We start from the raw sequence: 16,724 nt of genomic DNA on the forward strand, positions 1-16,724 counted from the left end.
CATGGCCACATGTTTTAGGATCGTCAGCAGATCTCTAATGTTAAACACATGCTAAACATGACAAAGAAACGTCGGACCTTGAGATGATTTTTAACAGCTTGTTAAAAATGTTTTGAATCATAGGACAATACTGATTTAGATGTTATTTTTGAAATAAATCATGTTTAAAAACAGCTTTTTCAAACTCTGGCCATGATTTCATTGTGATTATCATTTTGCATTATTTTTCTCTTATAATATTTTTGTTTTTAATGTTATCTGCTAATCTGTGACCTCAACATCTCTCCTTTTAGCGGCAGAGTTCACAGGAGCAGAACGGACCCATCTACTCCTCAGTGTTGTTCAAGTCATATGAGGATCCATCTGAACTTTATGTCAATTTACAGGCACACAGACCAAAACACACTGTTCCTTCCTCCGCCTGTATAATAACAACAGGGGAAAGTGTAGAATATTCCACTATTTTTAGAGCGCCAACATAAACTTTTTTTTAAACACAGCTATTAGGGATACTAATATTTGACCTCTTAAAGGTTTCATTGTGAAAAATGACCAGATGAGTTTCATTCTGTTTAAATTATTCTTATTTAGATAAAGATACTTTGAAAATGCTACTTAAATTGTGTCATTAATCACAAAGTTACAATTTTAGGGTCTTCGAGACAGAAGACATAAAACCACACAGGAACACAAAACATGTTATGCAATATGTCATTTTTATTTTGGTAAACAAAATAAAACGTAATATTTTGATTAGCTGAGTTTTATGCATTCTTTCTTGTTCTAACTCTAAATATCATACAGAGATCGAAATCAGTAAAAATAACCATTTTCTTCAGACCGCAGTAGCTAGACCCACTGAGTTAGTCTGCCTGTTAAACACAGTGTAGTACTGCCTGATGAAAACGTCACCCAGAATCCAGAGAGAGTCCTGGCCACCTGAGAAACCGGTGAAGCAGGAAGATCCGGACTGTTAAAGAGAGAGAGAGAAACAAGGTCAAAGCTTGGCTAAATGTTGACAAAATGTGTAGTTACTGCATTTTGCATTGTAATCCATCCCAGCTACTTCATGCATTCCCCAGTTTATGAATTAAAGAAAGATGAGATGCTGCTCACTGACCTGAGAGACATAGGCAGAGGCTGGGAGGGGGAAAGCAACACCGTTGATGTTGAAGGTGACAACAGGCATGCTGCTGATGCTGCCGCAGTTGACCATGGCCTACACAGACATTCAGACATTACAAATGTGCATGTGTGGGCTAAATATAATAACATTCAGATTCCACTATAGGCTATGAACTCTGTCATAGACATCGCAGACATTTCATCATACACTTACATCTCCATTCTGACTTGTAGAAGCTCCAACCCAAGAGTTCATGTTGGTGATGTCACTAGCTGGTCCCACAAGGAGAGAAGTGCCTGTGTCAACAATAGCCTGGCAGCCACCGGAGCAAGCCACTACTTGACCATTGATGGTAACACTGCAAAGGAAATTGTTAATGTTAGAAATCATAAAGTGGAATTGGTCAAGGCAATACGACTGGCCAGTTGTGTACCTGTCCATGCTTATCTGCCAGTAGGTCTTGGAACTGAGAGGAATCCAGTTGAGGGTTCCGCTGTAGTAGGAGCTGTCGATCTCACCAAACAAAACCACGCTGCCTGTCTGTGCACTACAGAGATCAGAGGAACCACCGCTAAATAGATAAAAGCTTTCATAGACTTAAATTTGTCTTACAAATCCTACGATCTGAAAACATTACTGTTAATTGGAAGATGGTTAAAAGTACTATTTGAGAGAATTGGTAGGCATATTTATTTGAATATTAGTTGGAAAAAAGTGATGTGAGGAGTCACAGTACTTGTTGGACAGGTAGACAGAGAACAGATCCTGAGAGACCAGGCCCTGTGACATCATGTTGTCAAACACCGGGGTGGCATCAGAGCTGGAAATGGATGGGAAGGCCAGACCCAAAATGCCATCGGCTGTCATCTGAGCCATGAAGTCGGCTTCCGTCTCGCTCAGGCCAAAAATCTGCTGACTCACCGCTATTCCACCAACCTGAAGGACAGCAACGGACCATTAACAGTAGGTTTGCGTTCTCTGAAGCTGAAGTTGCTCATTTATGTTAGGACTTTAACACTATATTCTTTTTGTGGTTTGTTGATTCATGTTTAAATCATCTTACCACCACAGTATCATATCCCAGGTATCCGGTCATGCTACCTGTGCCATACTGAATGGACAGATTGCCTTGGCCCCACTGGAAGGTCGCAGACTTTGTTGGATTGAATGTATGGTGGTTGTCTGTGGGAAGGAATATGGTGAGTAGGAACTCTTATTTTGTAAAACATAGCTTGAAAAACAGATAGAAACAAGGATTGACGACTAAAAAGGGGCCGAGAATTTTGAATGAAGCTCTTAGATGGATACATCTCTTTATCAAGTAAAAACATTAAATTGATCATAATTTGACTAATTACTCTATTATGTTAATTGACTTTGGGCGGTTTTTATTATTTTTAATCAGGACTAGGCTTTGGTTAAATTCGGATAGTTAGGATATTGTTTTTAAAAACATACTTGAGACAAAACAGTCACACTGATATATTTTAAGACATGTCAGTTCAAGTTGTTTTCAATTAAGACTCCTTTAACGTTTAAATTATTTTGGGACTAAGTTTAAACCCTGTCTGGGAAACCGCCCCTATATGTCTATTCCCGGACACGGTTTAAAACTAGTCCTAGACTTACATAAATGTCAAAATAATGGCACAGATAAATTTTAAGACATTTATGGGCAAGTTATATTTAGTTAAGACAGGTCACACGTTCATTTTAGTCTGGGACTAGCCTTAAGCCTTGTCTGTGAAACCAGACCCATAATTATATTGTTACGTACACAGTTTTTGAAAAATTTCCTTTTTATAAAGTACTTAAGTAAGTATGAGCCTTCAGCTGAAATGACAGATGCTTGTGCATGTCTTGAAAGGTTTAAAACTATTTGTAATCAGTTCTGTCTATATATCTATACCATATGTAGAAAGCTATCATTTTACAGTTAGTACTACTAATGTAGATCTGATGAAAAATTTGACTTACAGTACTACTAGCACTATGGATAGAAACTGACAAACGTTTGTTAATGTATATTGTTATATAAGTTATTCTATGTTTTATATTTATTTCTACTTCTGATTTTTTACTACCCATATGTAAAGATGCTTTGTAACAATGCAAAATTGTGGAACGCACTATAGAAATAGATTTGAATACAGTAAAAGTGTCTGGTAACACTCACAGCAGGCCTGGCTAGAGCAGTAGATGGAAGGCACCCAAAGGTTAGAGGATCCAGTATCAAAAATCACAAGGAAAGACTGAGCAGGGGTTCCAATGGAGATGGCTCCGTAGTAGGCGAGCTGAGAAAGAGGATTAAAATAGCATTTTGCTCAATATAAAAAATTGATGTAAAATATCAAGTAATAAATTGTTTTGGTAATAATGTAGACTTTAAGCTGAGATTCTTGCATTTATCTATTTATGTAATTTGCATTATGCTAAATTACTCACATCAGCATCATTGGTCATTGATTGGGCACCTTTTTGGGTGAATTTAATTTGGGGGTTGTATGGATATTTTTGCCTGTATGCCTCCCACAGGCCCTTTTCCTGCAGCTTTTCACGGGCAGTTTTCCCTTTGATCAGTGGGATCCTATGAAGCACATAATACTTTAATACGTCTGTTTATGAGTTGTATTTTTTTCCTCAAAGCTGTTGGTTCTATCCTTTATATTCTTGCTTATTTCATTCTGGATTAGTCACACAACATGCAGGTAAAATTATGAATAAAAAGAGCACTAGAATAAAAATGATTCGTACATGTTTGACTACAGTTAGCAAAAGATATTGAGATGATTCAAAAAAGATTTATTATGAATAACTTTAAAATGAATTATAGTTTCACCTTGGAAAATGTATCGCCCATACATTTTATATATACTGCACAGATCTGGCAACGCACTACTGGAGCCATAAAATGTGAATATTAGCTATTCTTCACATTTACAGTTTTGAAGTCTTACCTGAAACATTCAGACAGCACCACCAGGGCAAACAGAGCCAGTAGAGTCTTCATTTTTTATTTCTTTCCTGTTCAGCTGGGACTGATCGAGTAAATTCACATTTCCAAACCTCATGTTTTATATACTGTAAAGTATACGACTTATCTATTTTTTCCTTATCGCTTTGATCGTAGATAAGATAAGAGTCCTTTCAAGACTTTAATTCTTTTTAAAGTCATGCATTAACAATCTTTTGTTTTCATTTGAAACCTGGAAAATCAAATACTTCAAGGTCAGAATGTAAACACAGCACAATTGGAGATATCGTAACACATGGTAACCAATTATTATGTTTTGCTATTGTATTGATTGTTGTATTGTAATATGTGTTCCTGGACAACAAAACAAGTCTTAAGTAGCACAGGAAAACTTTTAGTAATCGCCACAAATACAGGGTATGGGTAAAAATTACAGATTTTTCTTTTATGCCAAAACTCATTAGGATATAGCTTTCCTGTATGTCATTTGCAAGAGCATTGCATCAACAACTCAAGGTTGGGGGGTTCGATCCCAGGAGATAGCACATACCTAAGTAAAATTTTTATAGGTGAATACAATGTAAGTCGCTTTGGATAAAAGTGTCTGCCAAATGCATAAATGTAGATGTGATAAAGATCATGTTCCATGAAGATATTTTTTTTATTTCCTCACGTAAATGTATTAAAAAAAATTAACAACTTCATACGACCAGGGTCACATATCTTCGAATGATGACTAAAAAAAATGTTTGTATTTTGAACATTATGCCTATTTATGACACTGTACAATTTCTTGTGCAGTTTTTGAACTTTGTAGTTTGTCATTGTAGTCTTTCAATGTCTTTACAGAACAAATATTCTATTCAAACACAAGTGGGTTAAGGAATTGATATTTGCATTTCATGGAACATTATGTTTCCCTAAGCTTTCATTATGATATGATCCACTTTAATCTTAGTTTGCATTAAACATTTGATGTGTTTAATCAGTGATAAGCAGAGAGTATATGTCAGGGTCAAACTACTTTGTCTTTGCTTTTACAGCTATATGTCACAATTGTATTTTCCTTGAATAGTTTTGAAAAAAAGAGTAAAGCAGATCTGAAAAAATTAGTGAAATAAAATATATAAAAGATTTATATATAAACAGCCTTTTGACTTTATCTACTGTACATTAGTCAATATCCTAGAAATAGTCAAGTGCAAAATTTTTTTAAATTTGTGGCAAAGAATGTTTGTGTTTCTATTCAAAGTGGCAAATTAATTGTGATATACGTTTGAATCTGCGGATACTGAACATTTGTTAAAGACTGAAGCGTTTGTAAACAATATTCTAGAACACAAATGGGTAAAGTGGTTCTATGGAATGATATGAACATAAAATGATTTATTTATTACATTTGGGACGATATAAATGATAACTCAAACAATCCCACAAAGAGAAAAAGATGCACAAAGACCATTCAGACAAATTATAATTTAATTACAATAACTACAATATACCTTCAACAAATTTACGTCATTTTGAGATGGATCATTCATAAACGTTTCTCTTCCTTTTCGAACAAAATTGTGGAGTGTGCTTTTATTTGCATGAAGACTTTATGTGAAGGTCAGGTTATGAAACTAAATGTATGTGCTTACTATCAAATATAAGTGCAGTGGATGCCAAGGTAAACCAATGATTGTGAGGTAGACCTCATGACGCTGGGGAAAATGTATGTTGGCATTTCGAGAGAAGTTGGATGACAGCATTTGCAGTGCAAAGTACATGACAGTGATATAAATGATGTGCAAAGTGGTATATGGCACTATGTTTTACTCTTGTGCTATCCTGTTTCCTCTTCTCCTTTCTTCATCGTCTTCCGCTCCTTATTCTTAAAAGTCTATATTTTTGAAGTCACTGGTGCAGCGATATCTATTATCAATGTACCTAGTGCAGACCAGGTGTGGCAGACAGGGGCAAGTATGGTGTTGTCTTTTGCCGGGAAAAGGAACCTGCATGAAGGTTGGAACATTCTGGGTTAGTTTTTTGGCCACTTAAGGGCTTCTTTAAACAATCATTTATATTATACATACATACATTATGAAAGCTAAAAAAAAATTTTTGCTGTAATGACATCAACATGCTTATCATTTCAATTAAATCTCCAGAGGGTGATAATCAAAATACATTGCATTAAAACTATAGGTTTAGTTGGGTGAGGATCTGTCAGTCTTATTAGCCATCGATGAGTCAGAAAAGCTGAAAATCCATCTTTTATCACCTCTAAGCCTCAGTTGAATAGCAAAGTCGAGCTCCTGCGTATCTCTGTATCAGAGAGTCCGACAGAGTGATAAACAACCCTGATCTGTCAGACATTCGATCAATATCTGATGCACTTATCAGCAGATTCTTTCTCCGTCGTATCTGGCGATCACAGTTTAAACCATGAAACAGCGACTCGTGATACATGAGATTTAGACGTTTTTTATGCGTTTGATTTTTACAACAGGACATCAATGTTTTACCATGTTTCTTAAAATTCAATAAATCGTCGCAACTGTTGATTTCGACTCCAGCTAAAGGAATAGATTTCGATTCCTTACAGAATACTTTGCCTTTAAAATGAAATTTCTATCATCATTCACACACCCTGTTGTCATTTTAAAACTGTGTGTTTTTCTTTCTTCTGCAAAAAACAAAAGAAGATATTTTGAAAAATTTTGGTAACCAAAAACCATTGGTCCCCATTCACTTCTATTGTACGGAAACAAAACCAATGCAATTCAATGGAGATTAACATTTTTCAAAACATCCTCTTGTGTGTTCTGCAGAAGAAAGAAAGTCATACAGGTTTGACATGACATGAGAGTGAATAAATGATGACAGAATTTTCATTTTGAAGATGAACTTTCCCTTTAATATTTTGTCGGATCTGATCAGTTAAATATTTATTTCTTTTTCTGTAGGGTCGCTCTCCTTTTCTTTCTGTATCCTTCCTTTAATTTTCACCGTTCCATCTTTTCCTTATGTCAACTATCAAATCACTGCATTCGGATTTTAGAGGTGTTCCCGTGTTTGTATTTGTATACCTTGTAGCTGTACGGGTGGCATTCGTCTCCTTCCAGACCCTGTGGTGTGCACATCCGCAGGCCTCTGAGCCAAAGACTAACAGCACAACACAGACCCACACCACACTGCACGTCCCTGTCACATGCCTGATACACAACAGCACAACAGAGAATCAGTCTGACCCATGCTCCATGTATTTTAATCCTTTTGAAAATTTAAACAAAATCCAGATGCAGCTGCAGCCCTAGTAGAACTAAAGCACGCATTTTGGATGTTTCTTTGATCATACAGATCTGAACCCCAATGCATTAGTGCACCTAAAATCGTTGAATATAAATGCGGAGACATCTAAAATATTACATATTGGATCAGGACCAGAAATGAAAAACCTAAATAAGGATTAAAACTGACGCATTAAACATTAGAAATCTGACTCTAAAGAAAGATTTGCAGAAGGTGTACAATTATATTTGTATAACTTAAAAATCAAATAATAATCTTTGTTGAGGAAAAATCATTTAATTTGAAATTATTTTGTTTCACTATTGACTGGTAACACAAGAATTCCACATGAGATCATTCTGGAACAAACCTCCTATTGACTTCCATCAAAATCCACCTCTTATTAAAAATGAATCTTCTCAAAACCTCAAAAAAAAGAATTTCTCCTTGATTTATTTAAATGAATTGGAGCAGAATACCATCCATTTTTTAGCATAATTACATAAATAGTAAAATCAAAATTTGTGTATGTACTTACCCCTGTGATGACGGCACATCGGCACCAGCTCAGGGACACTAGGAGCACAGAGAGAATCACAACTCTGCTCATATTGTAGCAGCAAAACAAACAAAAAACCCTCAAATACTGTACTTCCTTTTCCCCTCTTTCTAATTCTCTCAATTATTTATTTTTAGTATCTCCTGTGGAGTTCCTAAATTGGTTTTGTATGGCCTTGGTGGAGATGTGGTCCCTCTTCACAATTTCACCTTCTGTGAAAGACTTCGCTCCTAGACTTCTCACGGTGTCGACTGTGGAATCTTTGAGAACTTCTGAAATAAGGACTGGGATCTCGCGCTGTCTCTCTTTCTTTTTCATCTCCCCTTCTCTTTATCTCCCCTCTACCCTGTATTGCCCCCTCCCACACCTCCGCAGGACTTCGTCATCTCTCCCTGTATGACGATGGAGAGGATGATGGAGGAAAGACGTAACTGGACATTTCACTGCAAACAAATCTTTCCTGATGACACCTGCAACAGTACAGCTTTATGTTTCTATTTAGTAATAAACCGGGTTTATTTCTGAACAACAATCTTTGTGCCAAGAGGGATTTGTGGTGGAGGGTGTGGAAGATTCTTGATTTTAGAATAAATCACTGTTTTCTGATTATTTTTTACACTGTTTTTATCAATGATGATTAAAATGATGTTTCTGAAAGTATTCTTTGAAATATTACTTGAAGTAATGTACATGAGAAACTTACTGCACCCATTGCATTTGATATTTTCCTAAAAGATTTATGAACAAATTTGAAGAAAATAAATGTTTATATATATATATAACGAAAACATTCATAGATTATGACAAGGTCAAATACACTGGAAACACAGCTCTTAAATTTAAACATAAGCTGCGTCATTGCATGGTGGTTTGTGCACAACTATATTTTTGTAGATTCAATTTCTAAATTGGTTTCAAAACAATTTAAAAATTAAATTTCGATTCAAATCCCGATTGAACAACTTTTGAGTCGTGACCAGGTCAAATTTCAACAAATTATAAATTAAAGTAATTTCAATTACTCTTATATTTGCTATTCTTTACTATTCTTATGGCAAACACTTCTCTACAAGGCACTTGTTCATTTCACAAACCGTATCATCAATTTCTCATTTGTATCATTTGGTTTCATAATTCTTTACTGTGCCAAGTAATGTCAGACTTGCAGCCAAGTATTAGAGAACCAACACAAGTCAAGTAAGTTCATAGGAAATGAGTCATCGGCACAAGGGGTTGACTAGAGAATTGTTTATTTTTGCTTCCCACCAATATTATTCAGCTTGCAGGTAAATCACAACAAATTAAGCACTAGTCAATTTATTGGAGACGTTTAAGCCTACAGTCACTCCCTGACATAATATGGGCTGTCACTCACTGACAATTTAATACTTACATGTCTTTAATGTGCCAGTCAGGCACCGATGGTTAAACACATTTGACACGAAATGCCTGAAAACTTTCTTGACCACAAGCGTTTATTATCCTGCTTTAAGAGTAATTAAATGTCTATTATCATTGTCATGATTTATGATTTTGTGTAAAAATCCTAATCAATGAATAGAAATGTATGCATCTTTATTGATGTAGCTGGTTCGCATGTCTTTAAGTGTTTTTTAACCATTTAAGATTACTTCTTGGTCTTAAGTATCCGTTCCTTTTAAATTGTCAGAATTATTTATATAATATATATATTCACTCCAAAAAATGATGGGTTATTTGGGTTAAAAAGGGACAAATTTGACTGCTGGGTTAAATTAATCCAACTACGGGTTAAAATAATCCTAATTTTATGGGTTGAAACAGCCTAACACGGTTTAATTTATAATCCAACGGTTGGGTTTGTCCCTTTTTGACCCAACGCTAGGTTAAAAATAATAATGTCCTTTATTGTCTTGTAAATTATATGAGGCCATTAAAATGCATGCATAAAAAATTGATGACAAAATTATGCTTTAAATAGTTTAAGATATGGATTTGACAGACACTTGAATTTCCTTTTTCCAGGTTTCTTTTGCTCATTTGGGGTGTACCTTCCTAGGAGTCAACCCCAAGAATCTAACATTCCCAGTTAAATTACAGGACTAGTTTTAAATTGTAGTGTTGCATTTCACACTGCTAGACATGTCAACTATCCAATTACATCTAATTATTTGTGTACACATATTAACACACTGTAAACAGCACATTTCTCATTCAGGGACTCATTAATCATGACATTCCAGTTACTCCTGTCAAATTCAATCTTGCTTTACTTTTCTGCTCTTACTGCTGTGAGGAACAACTGAGCATCCAGTAGAGAACATCACACATTATGACATTCTTTGTGTGAAGTCCTCAACAGAATTGTAAACCTTATTTCCTAACATTTTAAGAAAAACTGATACCTCAGCGCATCATATTTCCAGCATCAGGAACACTTTGTATGAAAATGAGGTGATGCACAGATATGGCCTAAATGAAGTGCTGTACCCAATAGTCCCTGGGCTGTGCCAGACCACAGCTACAAAAAAATCAATGAGCTTACTTGAAATTAATAGCTAAATAAAATATCCAACTTGACAGCAGCCGGGGTGAAGAATTGTGGACTGGAAAGTGTCATTCCTATCTGTTAGGAATTGATTTAGGCTTAGAGAGTGCTAGAAAATGCCATTGGTTAGTCAGCAGGGCATTACTTAGCTGCATTGAAATTGATGGATGTCACTAATGCCCTGGTCTCGTAATTACATCGCAACTTTTTGCCCCGTCAGCAGACCCAACTTGGCCTTAACTGCACAGGACTGGAAAGAAATCATCAACCGTTGCTTGCGGGGCAGGATCCAAGTTAGCTAAAAGAGCTGTTAAGGTCACTTTATTATACTGTAACTTTGTTATAAAAAGCAGTGTAAAGCTTTAGATGACATTCCAAAAAAGGAAATTTTGATCAGTTTTTTAGACTATGGACCAGGATCTTTTTACATACATATTTAAAAAAAATTGTTTCAATTAGTAAGCAAGCACTTATTCATATAAAGTGTATTCTTATCAGCAATAAAAAAATATTATGCCTCTGTAAATGTAATTTGGTGCAAATCTAATTATGTTTTAAAAGTGACAGACAAACAGTATAAAGTAAACCATCCATCCATTCTCTATATCGCTTATCCCTTAATTAAATTAAAATTGTCATCATTTTTATGAGCATGCCTTTACCAGTTATGCAGCTAATATGCAACTAAAGCCAATTTTTCATACAACGTTCTTTAATGGTGACACATTTCACATCCAACCTGGTCGTCTATTGCAGAGGTTTCAAAAGGATCTAAGCACTCCTAATTAAAGCTATTTGTCAAGAAAGAGAAACAGTGAGACATATTAAATTGGTTTCATATCAAACAGCTTTGATATACGTAAATAAAAGGCTGCATACATTCTGAATACATTAACTGGTCTGATGGGCTTTAGAGAGACAGAAATAGCGCCTGTCGTCAGCTTCTTCTATTTGCATGTAAATTGAGTTAAATAACCTGATTTATACATACAGACATTTGAGTTGGCTAATGTTTTCTTAACCACAAAGAGTATATGGTGGAATTCAATTTTTTAAATTTATTTTTGGTGAATTTATATATATGTGTATAAAATTGTATCCAATACACACACACATGTTATATAATGCATATCACAGAATGGTCTTTGTCAAAGATGACACAGAAAACAGGCACAGAAAAGACAGAGTGACTCAATATCGTTCAGTTCCTAATGGAAAAGGCAGCATAGATTTCTGATAAAGAGCATCTGCTCAAAGACAGACTCAAATACAATTGATGGTAAAGAGCAGAATTGGTCTTTTATTCTGCTTTTGGTGAAGAGCATGGGGTCGTCTGGAGAGATAACAACATTTCAACAGGGAATCCACTAAAGTTCCCCTGGGAGTATCCATTGACAATGACAGCTAAATGTTAGCTCGCCATCTATAACTGGATGTATTTTTGTGGCCTTTAAGATTTTTTCAACATTTATTATTTATAAAGCGGGGAGGAAGAAAGACACTAGTTCTAGCTGCTATTGTGCTTAAAATGTAATCCACTCCTAACAGTAAAGAAACATTTTTTTTAAATCACAGTGATAGCAAATACAACTTAAGTATAACTTTACACCTAAGCTTTACTAAATTGGTGGTGGTTAAAGAGATTCCACCTTTCCATTTAAAAGCGCTTTGAGTGCCCAGGCAGAGAAGCGCTATATAAATGCAATGAATTATTATTAATATAACTTAACATCTTAACAAATGTCTCTTAATCATTTATCAACATATAACATCATGATAATAAACTCTAATCAATATATAGGTAGACGACAAATAAGCGCGAAGGCCTAAATGTGGTGAATAAAAACAAAGCATAAGAGAGATTTAACTTCATTGTTTTTATATTGAAATATATAAATACTAATCATATAAAATAATTTATCATCAACTTTCTGCTTTGGGTAAGCACTAGACGGTGGATACATAAAGGGTTTGGGTTTTAGCAATCTCTCGATATTGTTGACAGATACTCGCGCTAGACGGCGCTGTTTTGGTATGCATGCATTTTGTTTAACCCTCACAGGTTGCCGTAGTTTCGAGTCACATGTCAGAATGTCAGCTGATTTTCCGGAAGTAGTACAAATAATAAACATCGACGTCTCTACATTCACATATTTACTGATCATTTAACAACATTTTAACAGATAATATGGAAGGGGCACTGGAGCAATATCTTGACGATACGTAAGTGTACATGCTTATGTTCTTTGTAATCAAGTATTTAAGTTGAGTCAAATGTAATTGCGTTGTTTTCTTAAAATAGGATGAAAAATCCTTCCATTGTTGGGGTTTTGTGCACAGACGCCCAAGGCCATAATTTAGGATGTGAGTATCGTTTTGTTATATTTATCTTGTTTATGATGACAAAAAGTGTGGCATAAATCCTAACAAACTTTTTATCCAACATAGATTGTCCTGGACTGCGACATGTCTAACTCAAGTAACATTATTCTGCCGAAAATTTTACTAATTTTGTTGTATTTGAGCTGAAATGCTTAAAGTATACTAGTCAGGGTAAAAAAGTTGTTTTCAAATTTAATTGAATAGTAAAAAAGACATAAATTGTGAAACGTCACAACTTACATATTGGATATTTATTTATGCATGAGATTCTTCATAAAAATCTGAAGATCTTGAAGATGCATTCCTTTGCATGTATGAACAAATAATTTGCTAATGGTTTTATTTTGTGTCATTTCTTTTTATTTGTGGAAGTATGTTTCTGTTATTTAAAATTATATTTGTTTTCAAGTGCCTGACTCATTGATTATGTCTGCATAATCTTTCCCCTTTAGGCCGTGGCTCTCTTTCGGATGAACATGGAGGAGTTGTGTCAGTATTGGCTAGACAAGCTGCTTCTCTAACCAAAGACCAAACTGACTCCCCTACTGTGTGTTTGGAGTCTGACTGTGGGTAAGAATGTACATTAAACACATAAAACATCAAGTAGAAAATAACATTTCCAGCATAGAGTCTTGAGGATTGTCACATAAAAGTATAAATAAATATTTCTGTCCATGCAGGAACATTTTGGTGAGAACGCACGGAACAATTACAGTAGCTGTACATAAGATGGCATCATGAGTTCAACTACTTGCGGTTTTGGAAGGATCTGTTTCGTCAGATATTAAAAGTGTTTTTAAACAACTTGGTCTATTGTCAGCAACCTATTAACTTAATGATTGGCTGAGATCATGTCTTCCGTCATGCCATAAAATATTAGATGTCTGCCATGGTTAATCTTTCCTATAGTTGTATCTGCTCTTAACCATAAACCACAGTTCAGATGTGTTTATGGCTTTTTGTTAAATAATATTGTTTTCAAACTAATAAAATTGTGTTATTTAAGATAATTGATTTTGACTGAATTCATGGAGGATTACATTTTTGCCTTTAGTTTAATTAGTTTCTATCATAGAATGTCCAGTAGGGGGCGGTAGTTGTAAGTTGCTTTGCATACAGCAAGCTACTGAAGATCAGCAAACCTGAACACAACATTTACACACACTTTGAATTCAATAAGTAAGACAAGTAATGCTCAATTATAAACATAAGGCCAAAAGCATTTAAATAAGATGACTCAATCTATTGCAAAATGCTTTCGAGAAAAGTCAATCAGGCTTGTCATGGAAGGTTTCTCCTGCATGCATGTGATGGCTGGTGTCCAAAAACATTCTAGTTAAGTTAACATTAAGTGAAAAAAGTTGTCTCATCCATTCATGGTTAAAGGTTCATTATTTTCACCTTAACTTGAGTCAAAATCAGATACAACACCAGATCTGCCGTGGATAGACCTTTAAAGGTGCAGGTGCTCGAAGTATAAAAGGGGCACCTGGAACAAGGCTTTAAATAGGGCTGTGCTCAGAACATCAATACAGCAATACTGTATGACGAATTCCTGGCTGATGCATGTATCAATATGGATGCTTCTATATTGATAGATCAGAAAATGCCATGATGCAGTTTTAAAAGAGAAACAGAAAATACCATTCTAATGTTTAAAAGTTAAAAAATATTATATTTGCACCTATGAATAAATCTTGGATTAGAAACTGAAGTTAAATTGTCCAAACCTTAAAGGGATAGTTCACCCAAAAATAAAAAATTCTGTCATCACCCTCAGATTATTCCAAACCTATATAAATGTTCGGTTAACACCTCAGTATAGGGGGCAATACTTACTTTTAACTAGTTGTTATTAACATGCTTATTATTGACACATTAGCTGATTATTAGTACTTATAAAGCACATATTCTGCATTACCATATTCTACATCCTTAATCATGCCCAATACCTTAACCTAAAAACTGGGGGACAGTTGTAGTTTATGGCATGTTATTAGCAAGAATTGCACACTATACTTTAGTGTGACCAAATGTTTTTGTTATGTTGAACACATATTTGAAAGAATGTCAGTAACCAAACATATCTTATCCCCCATTTACTGCCATAGTAGGGAAAATAAATAGTATGGGACTCAATGGGGGATAAGATCTGTTTGGTTACTGACATTCTTCCTTTATGATTAGCAGAACAAAGAACTGTATACAGGTTTGAAACAATCTGAGGGTAAGTAAATGATGATATACTTTTTATTTTTTGGTTGAACTGTTCCTTTAAGGTTTCCTCAAAGGTTTGGACAATTCACTTCAGTTTCTAATCCAATTTATTAATAGCTGCAAATCTTTAAAAAAAAAATAGCTTTTTAACTTTAAAAAATTTGTAAAGTCCCTATTTAAAGCCTTGTTCCATATGCCCCTTTTATACTTTGTGCACCTACACCTTATGTTGGTGAGCTGTGTGTCTAACATCGACTTGTTTAAAGCGCAAGCTGCTCCAGTCAGTCATGTAAGATTCATTACACATTCCAAGTAAAGCATTCAAGTCTGCTGCCGGTTAAATACATTTTGAAGGAGGAACTCACAAACTCGAGTGGACTCGGCAATGTGAAATAAATGTTGGATTTTGTTGGAAGGGGGGAGCGATGAACAATAGACTTGAATATGTGAAATACAAAGCGTTTTTTTAATCAGAAATATGAACATCCATTGTTAAACACCCAAAAAACATAACCAAAGCCTCTAAAACATCCAAAGACTGGGTCCTTTAAAATGGTATCTTTCAGTCTGTTTCCCCACACAAAGCTGTTGCTTATATATCATTGATGTATAATGGAAGGATGGTTAGATGTAGATATCTGTCTGTTATAGACAGATATACATTATCCACCGTAAGTTTATAGACAGATTCATATTTTAGAGTTATTTTTATTTTCTATAGCAATTGTTACAACTAATCCTCTGCCTGTTACTATGAACCCCACGCATGGGGTAAATTGTAACATTTGCACTTCTCTCACTTTAGCTGTAATTGTACCAGAACGGTACACTTAAATTTAATTAAGTTCTGTTTACACCAAATGAAAATAGCAGCATTTCTTAGTAATATGCTATTTACACTTACCAAAAATAGCTGTAGGGCCTATTTTCTTTGGATTAAGTAGACATGGTAGATTCTTTTTACTAATAAATAGTGGCAGATAATGTTACTATTTGCACCTCAGCATTGTTGAGTATTAAACATTATGCAATAATAACAGACAGTAAATCATTATATTTATAAAAATGATAGCAACTTATTGAGATATTAAGGCCCTATACCTATCCCTAACCTTACCCTAAACCTAAAGTTTATAAATAAAAATGAATTTTCAGTTTTAAATAGTGTAATTAAGTTTTATAATATAGCGTGGTTCATTGGCTTGTAGGCTAATCATAGACCGACAGATAAAGAAAACCGTAGAGAAACCACTTTAATTAGGAAACTGCTTTAATATGTTTATGATGTGCTAAACAATGGCGTTCAAGAATTCAAAGTGTTTATTGTCATATGCCCAGTGAGGAAACAAGTTTCCCTAAGCAATGAAATTCTTAATTTGCTTGTCCACATGAATTACAAGTGCAAAGCTATTCGTGTGACGGTATTCAAAAAATGCTTTATGTATGTTATTTGTGTTTAACACCGTCATCCCGATTCTCAGTAAACCGGTTATTGAGTTCCTGGTTCTATGAAGTCCCTCCTTCCGAAATGCTATGATTGGTGAAACGGAGCAAGTCATTTGTGATTGGTCTGTCGCTTAGCGTGTGTGTGGAGATTACCCTAGCTGTGTTTCAGCGTGCAGGGTTTAGGTCAAATTTGTCTGTCATGATGAAACTAATGTAG

The 16,724-nt window shown here is 34.9% G+C and overlaps 3 protein-coding genes across 3 annotated transcripts; 1 reads left to right on the forward strand and 2 right to left on the reverse strand.

Moving 5' to 3' along the window:
- Positions 1-697: 697 nt before the first annotated feature.
- LOC130440304 (pepsin A-like) lies at positions 698-4,155 on the reverse strand. The gene is made up of 9 exons (XM_056773360.1): positions 4,084-4,155; positions 3,572-3,713; positions 3,303-3,420; positions 2,190-2,308; positions 1,863-2,062; positions 1,560-1,673; positions 1,340-1,484; positions 1,121-1,219; positions 698-970 (listed from the first exon to the last, which is right to left on the reverse strand). Exons 1-9 carry the CDS (start codon positions 4,134-4,136, stop codon positions 836-838), a joined length of 1,125 nt encoding a protein of 374 aa, XP_056629338.1. The 5' UTR covers positions 4,137-4,155; the 3' UTR covers positions 698-835.
- Positions 4,156-5,756: 1,601 nt separating this feature from the next.
- Positions 5,757-7,986, reverse strand: prok1 (prokineticin 1). Its single transcript, XM_056773398.1, has 3 exons — positions 7,915-7,986; positions 7,175-7,300; positions 5,757-6,097 (listed from the first exon to the last, which is right to left on the reverse strand). The coding sequence occupies exons 1-3, from the start codon at positions 7,984-7,986 to the stop codon at positions 5,978-5,980; spliced, it is 318 nt and encodes a 105-aa protein (XP_056629376.1). The 3' UTR covers positions 5,757-5,977.
- Positions 7,987-12,551: 4,565 nt separating this feature from the next.
- Positions 12,552-13,854, forward strand: lamtor5 (late endosomal/lysosomal adaptor, MAPK and MTOR activator 5). Its single transcript, XM_056773399.1, has 4 exons — positions 12,552-12,685; positions 12,765-12,826; positions 13,297-13,414; positions 13,525-13,854. Exons 1-4 carry the CDS (start codon positions 12,651-12,653, stop codon positions 13,583-13,585), a joined length of 276 nt encoding a protein of 91 aa, XP_056629377.1. The 5' UTR covers positions 12,552-12,650; the 3' UTR covers positions 13,586-13,854.
- Positions 13,855-16,724: the final 2,870 nt, after the last annotated feature.

This window comes from Triplophysa dalaica, chromosome 18, assembly GCF_015846415.1.
Source record: "Triplophysa dalaica isolate WHDGS20190420 chromosome 18, ASM1584641v1, whole genome shotgun sequence".
Lineage (NCBI taxonomy): Eukaryota > Metazoa > Chordata > Actinopteri > Cypriniformes > Nemacheilidae > Triplophysa > Triplophysa dalaica.